General features: G+C 40.9%; 2 protein-coding genes across 2 annotated transcripts; both read left to right on the forward strand.

Annotated features, from left to right (window-relative positions):
- Positions 1 to 6,962: 6,962 nt before the first annotated feature.
- LOC113272858 lies at positions 6,963 to 8,920 on the forward strand. The gene is made up of 2 exons (XM_026522651.1): positions 6,963 to 7,564; positions 7,636 to 8,920. Exons 1-2 carry the CDS (start codon positions 6,963 to 6,965, stop codon positions 8,918 to 8,920), a joined length of 1,887 nt encoding a protein of 628 aa, XP_026378436.1.
- A 2,726-nt stretch (positions 8,921 to 11,646) lies between these two features.
- On the forward strand, positions 11,647 to 12,153 carry LOC113272859. Its single transcript, XM_026522653.1, has one exon. It carries the CDS (start codon positions 11,647 to 11,649, stop codon positions 12,151 to 12,153), a length of 507 nt encoding a protein of 168 aa, XP_026378438.1.
- The last annotated feature ends 734 nt before the right edge of the window (positions 12,154 to 12,887 follow it).

Genomic DNA, 12,887 nt, shown 5'->3' on the forward strand with positions numbered 1-12,887 from the left:
CTTTTGCTCCATAGCTTTCTTCAAAACTACCTAAATAGCTTTGGCTTCAGCTTCTTCAGCAGACTTAACTTCGAAAACCATAGAGGCACAAAAGGAAGATGTTCTTGAAAAATCTCTTATCACATTGCATGCACCATTGTTCCTACATAAGTCATCAAAGTCTCCATCAACATTACATTTTATCCAACCAGTGGGTGGAGGGGGATTCCATCTATCACAGTGCACAATGGTAATGGTAGGAGAAATATTTAAATTAGGTTTCCTAGTTAAAAGCATGACTCTAGCTCTATGCGGGATAACAAGATGATTTTCCTTAATGTTTTGAAAGACCACATAATTCCTACTAGTCCAGAGAGACCAATAATAGAAATAAAAATGCATTGAGTTTCATAAGGAAGTCTGGAGACAGGGTCAACAAGCCAAAACATCATTCAATCCAGAAAAGACTTATTATTAAAAGCCTGAGTATTGACACATATAGAAGATAGGAACCATACTCTACTAGCAAAGGGACAAAGGACCAAAGCATGCATAACAGACTCATATGGATCATTACATCTAGAGCAATTAACAGTATGCATAGGCATTCTAGTGTGCAAAATAGTTCTAGTAAGTATAGCATTTCTAATAGCTTTCCAAGTAAAAAACTGAATCTTATAAGGAAGTTTGATTTTCCAAATGCGCTTCCAAAGATTACTACAAGGGGAAGACCTAAGTCCTCTGAGTCCCAAGTAAGCAGATTTATAAGTAAATATACCATTCTTTGGAAGTTCCCAAGCCCTCCTGTCAGGCTCCTGTCAGGGGTGCATAATTGTCTTAATGGAATGATAATGATCTTCTTAACAGAAGTATCATCAAAGTGAGTATTAAGTTTAACAACATCCCAGGATCTAGTTCTAGCATCAATAAAGTAAAAGACTTTAACATTAGGATCAGGGGGCACAAGGGGATTGGGGGTGGCAGAACCAATAGCGGGAATCCATTTATCACACCATAGGTCAATAAATCTTCCATCACCCACAATCCAAGAAATAAAAGGTTTAATCAAATCTTTAATAGCATGTAAACACTTCCAAGTCCAAGAGAAATCATTAGCACATTTAGCAGTTAAAAAATCAGTTTCAATAAAATATCTAGCTTTAAGAGTAGTGTTTAACAGACACTCAGGGTTTTCAATAATCCTTCAAGCATTCCTTGCTAACATAGCCAAATTATTTAACTCGGCTTTCCTAAATCCCAGGCCACTTCCGGACTTGGGAGAGCAAAGGATATCCCAGCCTAGAAGGTGCAACTTCCTGTCTTTTGGGTTCAAGGTCTCTCCCCACCAAAATTTGCAAAGATGGGAACCCACATTTCTGCAAAAATATTTAGGGATAAGGAAAGTCCCTATCGGGTAAAGAGGGATAGCATGACCAACATGTTTGATCAGAGAAGTTTTAGTAGCCTGGGACAGGAGTTTATGAAACCAAATAGAAATCCTAGAATCAAGTGCTTAGAGGATACCCATATGGGTTTGAATTTTAGAAGCTTTAAAAACAGTGGGAGTGCCCAAATACTTTTCCCCCAAGTCCTTATTCCTGATATAAAGGATATAAGAGAGTTGGTTTTTGAGAGAGGCAGGGATTTTTTTACTAAAAAGAATGACAGACTTCTCAAAATTAACTTCTTGACCAGAGGCCAAGCAATACTTTTGAAGGTACTCTTTGATAGTCTAAAAATCCTTGATAGTATCTTTAGAAAATAGTAAGGAATCATCAGCAAATAAAAGGTGTGTCATAACAGGGGCATTTTTACACACTCTTATGCCATCAACCAGACCTTTCTTAGTAAGAGTATCAATATAAGAGGACAAGGCCTCAGAGAAAATAATGTACATGTACGGATACAAAGGGTCTCCTTGTCTAAGACTCCTTTCAGGTTTAATCATGCCAGTAGGGATACCATTAAGAAAGACATAATAAGAAACATAATAAACACACTGGTTTATCAACTTAACCCACTGATCAGACATGCCCATTTTTTGTAAAAACTTTTCATGAAAAGATCATTCAAGCTTGTCATAAGCTTTGTACATATCAAGTTTAATAGAAGAAATGCCTTCAGATTTATTATGATGGTTAACAACAAATATAGCCTCATTAGCTAGAAGAATATTATCAATTACCCCTCTTAGGAATAACGGCACTTTGATTTGGGGAAATAATGTCATTAATAAAAGATTTTATTCTGTTAGCTAGATTTTTAGAAAGGATTTTGTAGATAAATTTACAAAGACCTATAGGTCTATATTGGGAGACTAATTCAACAAGAGGGACTTTGGGAATTAGAGCAATATTAGTGTTGTTAAAGACTTAAGCAATATGCCCAGTTCTGAAGCAAGTTTGGGTCATATCAATAATACCCACAATGTCCCAATGCTTTTGATAGAAAAGATCAGTGAAACCATCAGGGCCAGGGGCCTTGTTCCCTGCCATTTACAAAAAAATTTATTTCCTTGGCAGTAAGAAGAGAGTTAAGATGAATATTATCAGCCTCTGAAAATTTAACAGGGAGGTCTTGAATAATTTCATCTTGGAATTGTTGAGGATGAGAGTAATAAAGGGTTTTAAAGTAATCAATAAAAGAATTTCCAATACGATCTCTATCAGTTAGAATAACACCAGAAGGATCCTTAATCCAACTTATGGCATTTCTCTTTCTTCTGAAAAGAGTGACTCTATGAAAAGAGGGAGAATTACGATGAACCAAACCTCTCTTGATTTGTCCTTCCAATACAGTTACTCCAAATTATAGAGATATTCCAATTTGGCTCTAGGTATGGAGATAGAGTTAGAGTCAGTAGGACTAGAAGTTTGTATTTCAGCTAATTCCTCTCTAATAGTAAATATATTAGTTTGTATGTTTCCAAAACAAGATTTATTCAAATCACGGAGGCATTTCTTAGTATTTAATAATTTAGCTTTAAGCTTATAGGCTGGAGATCCCACAACATAAACAGACCAAGAATTAACTATAATATCCATACAAGTAGGGTCTTCAATCTACATGGCCATAAAATGAAAAAGGTCTAGGCATATAAATATCATCAAAGTTAAAGCCTATATGCATTGGGCAATGGTCAGAGGAATCTCTATGTAAATTGTTAACACACAATTTAGGAAAGAACAGTTTAGCAATATTATTAATGAGACATCTATCCAGTCTTTCCAGAATAGGATCGGGACCCTGTTGCATATTATATCAAGTAAATCTATGGCCAGAAAAACTAAAAAGCAAAAACATTGCAAAAATTCTTAAGATTCAAGAAATCGGACTCATCTACTTCTAGACCACCATTTTTGTCTTCAGTCCTTAGAAGGGCATTGAAGTCACCCACAAAAAAGACAGGTTCACTGGATGGTATTTGTGGCATTTGACATTGGCTATCCCAGAAGGCCCGTCTGACCACTATTAGGTTCCCCATATATGAAGTGAATGTGATAGAATTTTGAATGGATAATGTCATTGTTTGTAACATGGATGCCCCTTAAACTGGAGGATAAAATGTTGAGTTAAATCTCTTTTTTCCAGGACAAAACTAAACCACCACTTCTTCCCACACTTGGCAACATTCTCAATTTTCTAGCAACAATATCGTTTTTCATTTTAGTCTCAGATAAAAAAGACTATATCAGGGTTAATATTCTTGCAAAGAATGTTTAATTCTTTGTTAGAATATTTTTTCCCTAGTCCCCTAATATTTCAGCATAGGAGGTTAACATTAAAGACATGACAAGCAATAGCAGGATTTGGAGTAGAATAAATAGCATTTAAAGGAGGGAAAGTAGATGCATTTACCTGATTGGTGGATAGAGAACCACCAATTAGCTGGGAATTAGTAGTACCACTAATTTGATTAGTTCCTTGAGCCGAATAAAGATCCAGATTGGCGGAATTGTGAGGAGAATTATTGCAGACAACATTGTTCTCTGAAGAAGTATCAGAAGGCACATTGTAGATATCATAGGGATTCACCAGAGAATGGGTATTTAGGTTACAGTTAGAAAGGTTTATAGCTGGAACATATATCCTAACTTAGTAATAGGAGGACAAAGATTGTTGAAGTCATGTTCAGATGTTTCAGCCGATTTCGGGACAACCACAATGCTAGCAAGATTAAAGGTGGTGGCTCTGTACATTTTCGAAGATCAGCTTTAGGATTAATATTCCTTTTGAGGTTAGAAAGGGAATCATGTTTAGAAACTAGGAAGATAACTCCATATATTGAAACAGTAGTCTTTTGTGGAGGAACAACTGAAGATTTGAATATTCTAGTTGAGTTTTAGGTATGAATCGGACCTGATTTCCCAAACTCAGGAGTTAGCTAATCAGCAATGTCTTCCATCTGATTCCAAGATTGAGTCAGAATAACCGGAAGACTGTTATTCAGTTGAACTGAATTATGATGAATTTAATCAACATAGAAGATCTTGAGAGCAGTTAAAGGGGCATGTGTGAAACTTTACTTGATTAACTGTGGCATTTTGGTTGTATAAATTAGCAACTTTTATTTTATCATTATTTTGAGATAAAGACTCTATATTTTAAGTCTCTGGAATAGTACCAAAAGGATACATGGTAGCATCGCTTGGAGTAGCAGGGTCTTCAAGGATCAGAGTTGTAATAGGCACTTTGGGTGGCATCATTAGTTTAGACAATCTAGGGAGAGTATACTTTGGTAATGAAGTACTTGCTTCTTTGATGGGTTTATGCTTAGCTATCCAAGCTGGACGTACTGCATCTTTATGATCAATAACTCGACAAGAGTTGCAGAAATTCCTAGGAACTTGTAACCAATTCTTTATGATCTGCATTCGATCATAAATGGTTCAATTCTTCCTCTTGTAACCAAAGGGATATCAGCAAGAAGAGCACGTTGAACGGATATGCACACACAAGCTAATTTAATTCTTCTTCAAGGAACGATTTCCGAAGGGTTCTTTTGCATCAATAAGGGTGCCCAGCTTAAAAGTAAGTTTCTTTAAATCTTCAAATTATGTACACTCCTTTGGGACATTGCATAGAATGAGCCACATGAGTTCTTCAGCAAATGAAACTTGGTAATTTGTTAGCCAACTAGAAGGTGGAACAACTCTTAAAACTATTAAGTAACCACAAGAAAACCAAGGTCATTGATCGTGAACTCTGTTGAAATCAGCTTCAGCTAGAAATCTTATAATAAATTTATTCCTCAAACCACTAAAGGTAGTGACATTGGGAGTTTTGGCTAGAGTCCAGTGAGAGCAAATATAGTTTCTAATGGAAGATGTTGGAAAAATTGTCTCACTACAAATGTAACTCACCATACACCATTTCTAGTTGATATCAGTTTCAGCAAGACCAACCTCCTTGTCAATGAAAACTGGTTCAGTAAAAGTTGAAGGTAGAGTTAACTTTTCTGCAATTTGGGTTGATAGGTTTTGAATGTCAAGAGAGGATGGTTGAATGATTTCTGAAAGGTGAGATTGATCCATAAAATATTGAAATATAATGGAAAAACTCAGATCAAGTTTAATTTTGAAATAAGAGTTATATATTCGAAATTATCTGAGTGTGACAAAGCAAAGTGATAAGAGAGCCTGTGAATAGACACTGACTTATCACAAAGATAAATAATAATGAACTAAGGTATCAGTTTGAGACTGATCCTTAAAATAGGTATAGTAAGTGGGTTGAAACTGGTCTTTATTTTGAGAAAAGGGAAAGAGGATGAAAGAATGAAAGAAGTGTTGGCATTTTTTGGTATCAAAGTACCATATGGTGGAGACAAAACAACTTTCTCATGATTTATCTGATGGATTCTGGCTAGCTGAGTACCATTGTTAACGTGAGATTGATGACGTAAAGCTAATAAAACAAATTTTCCTTGGATATGGTTATTGGGTTGGTAATTTGTATGAATAAAATACTAAGCATAAGGTAAAGGGTGGTAGTTGAGAAATGAATGCAGTTGTCTTTTGTGTTGTGGTGATAGTTCCTCCAACATATACTGCCAATTATAATTATGGTGATGAAATTTGATTTTTTTTGTGAGCTGATGTAAGTGTAAGGAGGGAAAATGGGAAGCCTCACCAACGTTTTGAGTAGGGGTAAAGGTGGTGGTCTTTTTTTGGCTGTTTAATGGTTTTGAGAAACTGTTGGACCCCGTATTGCATGTAGCTACAACCTGCCTAGCCAATGTGCTCCAGAGTTCAATGTTGCCTCTCAACAGGTGTTGCCTCTTCTGGATATGCATAAAATCATAGACTTTAATTAGGGCATATAAAAACGATTCTAAATTAGGTGAACCACCAATGCAGCTCTTAATGGTGATTCTAAAAGGTTTATCGAGTAATGAAAAGTCTAGAGTTAGGGTTTGAAAATAAGCATGCAAGGTATAATAATGGTTTTGTGCATGGTCTTGAGATGGCGTGAATATCCAAGGGACGAGATGTTTAACCAAGCACCATAAATTGTCATTTATGGTTGAACTACTCCCCTTATTTAAGCAGAAGAAGGGAATTGGCGGATTGTTGATACATGAAAAATAGTTCCCCTTAACCAGGTTAGGGTTCCCCAAAGAGGGGAAAGGCCACGCATAGAACATGGGGAGTTGGGGACTAAGGACCAAGTCCACCAAAGAAGTACCCATGAGTTGGAAGGGACAATGAAGGAATTAACAAGGAAGAAGGAGGTTATATTAGAGAAGGGATGTCATTAGTAGTAATTAAGGAGGTTTAGGACACATGTCAAGATGTCATAAAAAGAATGGGCTTTTAGAAAGTCTATATAAGAAAGGACAAGGTACAATGGAAGGACAACTCTCTCTCATAATATTCTAAGAAAAGTGAGGTCATCTTGGTACACTAGGACGGGTATAACCCAACGAGAATTCCGGTATTAACATTTGGCAACCATACCCGGAGACTCGTGCCTAGTCTATCATGATGCAGCCGAGTGGTACTACCCAAAACGCGACTAACGGTAAGTTGAATAATCCGCCCCCTAATCTAGAAGGGGAGCGGATAGGTATAGTGACGGACCCAATCTTACAAGCGAGAAGACCTGAAGCGACGCAGGAAAGAGATAAGAAACTAGAGGCCGGAAGCACGTCACTCACGCAACCCACTTTAAAGGAAATGCAGAAAGAGTTGGAGGAACACATCCGCAGGGAAAGAGAGTTGAGAAGATTGCTGAGAGAAGCTAGCAACGATCAATGCGCTAAAGAATGCTTGGAAAGCGCCGAGGATAAAGAAGAAGATCACGGAATGATGACACAGGAGGTGATGGCCAAATTTTTCGAGACAAACTACAAAGTGGTAAAACAGAACAATTACGATTTCATGGCAAGCCCATACACCCCCGAGATCGTGGAATATCAATATTCAGAGGATTATACTTCACCGAAGTTCAAAGTGTCTGATGGACAAGGGAATGCGCGAGAACACCTTAGCAGATTCGTCGCCTCTATGAACGATCGAGCCTCTGATGGGAAGTTGTGCCTAAGGGAGTTCCCGAAGTCGTTGACTGATATGGCCTTCTCGTGGTATGACAACCTAAATCCCGGAAGACGGACCTGTCCACACACTTCCTCAGAAAATTTTATTCGGCAAAAAGGAAAGTCACGACCATCGACTTGAGTAAATGTAACCAACGGTTAGGGGAAGACATAGGGAAGTATATCACCCAGTTTCGTCATTTTGCGCTGGATTGCCATGAGAACGTTAAAGAAGATGCATTAGTGGAGATCTGCGTACGCGGAATGATACCGTTTTTCAAGAAAAGCCTGGTGAACTTCCGATTCCCAACCTTGGTCGAGCTGGATGAAGCGGCAGCAAGAATCGCCGATTATATCGAAGAAAGCAACTCGGATTATGTTTGGCACAATGCGGTCAACACCGTCTCAATAACACCAAGGAACAACCGCGCAAACAACAACCAAGAAGGCTGGGGAGCGCAAACAAATCAGTCATATAGAGATCAACCGCTTCCTCTCCCATTTCCCTGTGATAAAGAGCAGATCGTCGGGCTCCAAGAGCAGTGGATGGAGGATAAAGAAATTCAGTTGCCTCTAACGAAGGCGAATCCCACCGATACCCAGAAGAGCAACGCCAGGTACTGTCACTTTCATCGTAGAGTACAACACCCCACGGTCGACTGCTATAACTTAATAAGAATGTTTCAGAAGAAACTGGAAGGGGGCGAATTCGAAATGGGAGATCCCGATGGAGCAAAAGAAATCCAAAATCATGTAATGATACTTTCTCATGATCCCAACGGAGATGAATGGAAACCATGGGAAGAAAAGGATGAAGAAGCATGCGAGGTTACCATAGAAGGCCGCGTATTTACAAATACATATGGTGTCGCTAGAAAATTCGCGGGTACAGTATTGGCTCAGCAGTTTTTTGACTCGCTGGGTTTTAGCGAGGATCAGAGCAGGGAAGCGGCCAAATTTATCGCGGCAATTGCGGCAGGAAGGCCTTACGATTCCCTTCCCAGAGAAGCTATCGTATTCACAGACGAGGATATTTTATATCCGGGAGAGAACCTTAGACCCTTCTACCTGACTGCGTATATCAATAAGGTTCCTTTGAAGAGGTCTTTCGTAGACGGTGGCGCATCTTTAAATATAATCTCTACGCATATACTAGAATTCCTTGGGGTACAGCGGTCGGCAATTAAAATGCGAACCACGACTGTGAAAGTATTTGGAGGACATACTCAGGCGACAATCGGGATCGTCCATTTGGTTATGAAGATTGGTCCCATTCGTGGACTTACCCCTTTCTATGTACTAGAAGACGACACGACGTTCCATGTACTGCTAGGACGAGGGTGGTTACTCAACCATAAAATGGTAGCTTTAACGTACCATCAGTGTGTCAAGACTAACATATGAGGGAGGCAATTTCGGATACCAGCCACGAGCCACCCCTTTGACCCTGAAGAAGCTTACATGGCAGATACGGTTTTTTATGATTCGACTAAGGAGGCGAATGAAATCCCCGAGGTGAAACTTACCCCATTACCAAAATGGAGCGAGGAAGAGAAGACGGAGCCAACAAAGTCAGTCTTCAGCCCGTCCAGGACGACGTTCCCAGAGGAAAGAAAACGGAAACATGAAGATCAACCTAGGTTCCAGCGTTTTTCAAGACCAGGTGGGGGGCACGTGTACCGCTTATAGCAATTAACCGAGGGAGCATCTACAGGCACGTAAAACTTCGACACACCTGACGTAGAGGCCCCCTCAGACGATCAAAACCTAAACGAGCTACCATAAAATAAAATTGATGATGAAGAATTACGGGAACTACTTAATGAGAGTACACAGTCTGTAGAAGAACGGTCTCCTAAAGATCTCACCATGGATGACGTAGAAGAGGTTAACATCGGAACATAAGACGATAAGCGACCGATCATGATCAGTAAAAGTTTGGACGCGAAAGAAAGGGAAGCTCTGATCACCTTGCTCAGAGAATACAGAGATGTTTTCGCTTACGATTATGACGAAATGTCGGGTCTAGATAGCATCCTCGTAGCTCATAACCTTAGAGTGTCTCCTGAATTCTAGCCGATAAAACAAAGAAGTGGAGAGTTCCCGAGTGCGACCGCTCTCGCAATAAAGAAAGAATGGAACATTTGTTGAAAGCAAAATTCATCAAACCTATCCAGCACCCGACCTGGTTAGCCAAATTCGTCCCAGTGGTGAAGAAGAATGGAAAGATCCGATGCTGCATAGACTATAGGGATCTCAATCGGGCCTGTCCCAAAGATGATTCCCCACTACCCAACATTGATTTAACGCTGGACGCGACTGAAGGCAAGACAGGCTTCTCTTTCATGGATGGGTCTAATGGATATAACCAATTAAAGATGGCCGAGGAAGATGCAAAGAAGACTGCTTTCCAAACTCCATATGGGAATTTCTACTATGTTATGATGCCCTTCGAACTAAAGAACGCCGGTGCCACGTACCAACGTGCCATGACATCCATATTCCACGATCTACTGCATCAGACGGTAGAGGTATATGTGGACAACATCGTGGTTAAGACTTCAGTGACTCAGAGCCACAAATCTCACCTAAAGACGGTCTTCGAAAGATGTAGGAAATACCAACTTAAGATGAACCCGCTCAAGTGCGCCTTTGGGGTTACATATGGAAAGTTATTGGGATTCGTTGTAACCAATGAATGGATTCAAGTAGATCCAAGTAAGGTCGAGGCGATTATGACTATGGTACAACCAACTAATACCAAAGAGCTCCAGACATTTATAGGACGTATATCTTATATACGGCGCTTCGTTCCTGGTTTGACTCAGATAATGTCGGCATTCTTGCCCCTACTAAGGAAAGGGACTATCTTCAAATGGGAAGAGACTCAACAAGTCGCGTTTGAAAAACTAAAGAAATGCCTCGTCATCCCCCAAGTTCTCAAAGCACCAATGAAAGGGGTGCCTCTTTACTTATACACAGCGTTCACGATCTCATCCATAGGGGCAGTCCTGACACAAGATATGGGAGGAAATGAATAATCACCCATCTACTATGTGAGTCGGGTTTTAAGAGACGCGGAATTGAGATACCCACGAGTAGAACAAGCATGCCTAGCCCTCATCTACGCAACACAGAAACTAAGGTCGTATCTTCTGACGCATAAGACGGTCGTGGTAGCCGCGACAAACCCCATAGCGTATCTCGCCTCTAAGCCTGTCCGGACTGGGAGAACGACCTGATGTCTGTTACAATTATCAGAGTTTGAACTCGATTACCAGCTACCTAAAGAAGTGCGAGGACAAGCGATCGCTGATCTAATGGCCATGTTCCTTGGGGAAGGAGATGACGAAATTCACGACCAGGAACCGGGAGAGGTAGCTACCGCCGATTTTAGCAAGTCTTGGACCATGTTTTTCGACGGATCGTCATATGATACCGTTGGAGGAGCGGGAGTAGTGTTCGAAGCACCGCAAGGAGAATTGTTCTCATATTCGTTCAAGTTGGACTTCCCCTGCAGTAATAATATCATCAAATATGAAGCTTTGATCCTAGGGCTCAGGATGTCAAAGGAGCTTGGCCTAGGAGGTGTCGAGATAAAGGGCGACTCGAGGTTGGTGACCAATCAAGTCAACGGGGACTTCCACGTCAACGAACCACACTTAACCCCATATCGAGTGGAGGATCAAAACCTGAGAAGTCAAACAGGGTCGACCCTAAATCATACAGGTAGAGGAAAGAACAAACACGCAGATGCCCTGGCAACATTAGCTAGCAAGATACAGCTAAATGATAAGGAAGAGGGTACATGAACAGTCAGAAGGAAGGAGTTGCCAAGCACCTGGAAAGAAGACATGGCCTTTGAAGAAGCAGACGATTGGAGGCGGACTTACATTGACGACTTGACTAAAACAGAGGAGGATCGTGTAATACCTACCCAAACTCTGAAACAGTTCGTATTGATCCAAGGAGCGCTTTACTATCGAGCGGCAGGGGGATATCTTTCCAGATGTGTGGGTAAGAGATAAGCGGAAAAGATACTCTAGGAGCTACATGCGACAACATGTGGTCAAACCGCAGCGGTTCACCTCTACAGAAAGCTTCATATGAGAGGGGTATATTGGCCCAGCATGTCGGCACAAGCAGCGGCCCTCCAAGACAGTTGCGCTGATTTCCAAGCCCCACCACAACCCGCAGAGTTCTGCACAGTCGACAGGGTGGATTGGAGACAACCATACATGGATTTCATCCAAAATGGCAAATTACCCAGCGACAGGAAAACGGCTCTAAGAATTCAAAAGAAAGCGGCGCGTTTCTTCATGCATGAGAGGATCATGTACCGCAGAAGCTACAGTAACGCGGTACTAAGGTGCTTATCAGCCAAGAAGGCTGCTGAAGTAATGAATCGTTCACACAATACAGAACATCAAGCAATGCGGAAGTTGTTCCTGCAACTCTATGATGGCGGGTTTTACTGGCCCACCATGGAAAGTGATATCAACTGCCAAACACATGGGAACATAATCAGAAATCCCCACACCCTACTGCATAGCATGGTAACGCCATGGCCATTCCACGGTTGGGATTTAGACATTATAGGAAAGATCAACCCGATGTCCTCGAAACGCCATAAGTAAATAATAACCGCCACTTAATATACCACGAAATGGGTCGAAGCGATACCTCTCAAAGACTATGTCGGGGAGACCATCGCAGCATTCATCAAAGAGTACATCATCCGCAGATTTGGAGCGCCCATGATTATCAGGGCAGATAATGCAAAATCGTTCGTAAACAAAGATGTGATGGATTTGCTACAGCAATATAATGTGAGGATTCATACATCATCCCCCTACTATTCTAAAGGGAACAGGAAAGCCGAGGCGAGCAATAAGACACTGATCCGGGTCTTGAGCAGGACAGTGGAAGACCATCCAGAGAGTGGCATGAGCATCTCCCGCTCGCGGTATGAGCATACAGAATCTCGAAATGAAGTTCCACGGAGGCATCACCGTATTCTCTGGTATATGGGGAGGACGCGATATTACCGGCAGAGATTGCAATTCCATCCGCGAGGGTAGCAATGGCTAGTCATACAACTCCGGATGAAGTAAGTCGCTTTTCCCATTTAGACACAATAGAAGAGAGGAGAGCCCGGGCTGAACGGTTTGCTGAGGCATACAGGAAGCGAACAACAGATTATCATAATCAGAATGTAAAGGATAGGTGATTCGAAGTAGACGATTTGGTCCTTAAGATTTCTCCTCATGTGCAAAGGAATGCTAGCGCATGAAAATTCGCCGCAAACTGGGTATTACAATCTCAGACGCATGAACGACACGAAGATCAAGTCACCGATCAATGGTAAATG

This window comes from Papaver somniferum, chromosome 4 (genome assembly GCF_003573695.1).
Source record: "Papaver somniferum cultivar HN1 chromosome 4, ASM357369v1, whole genome shotgun sequence".
NCBI classification, from domain to species: Eukaryota; Viridiplantae; Streptophyta; class Magnoliopsida; order Ranunculales; family Papaveraceae; genus Papaver; species Papaver somniferum.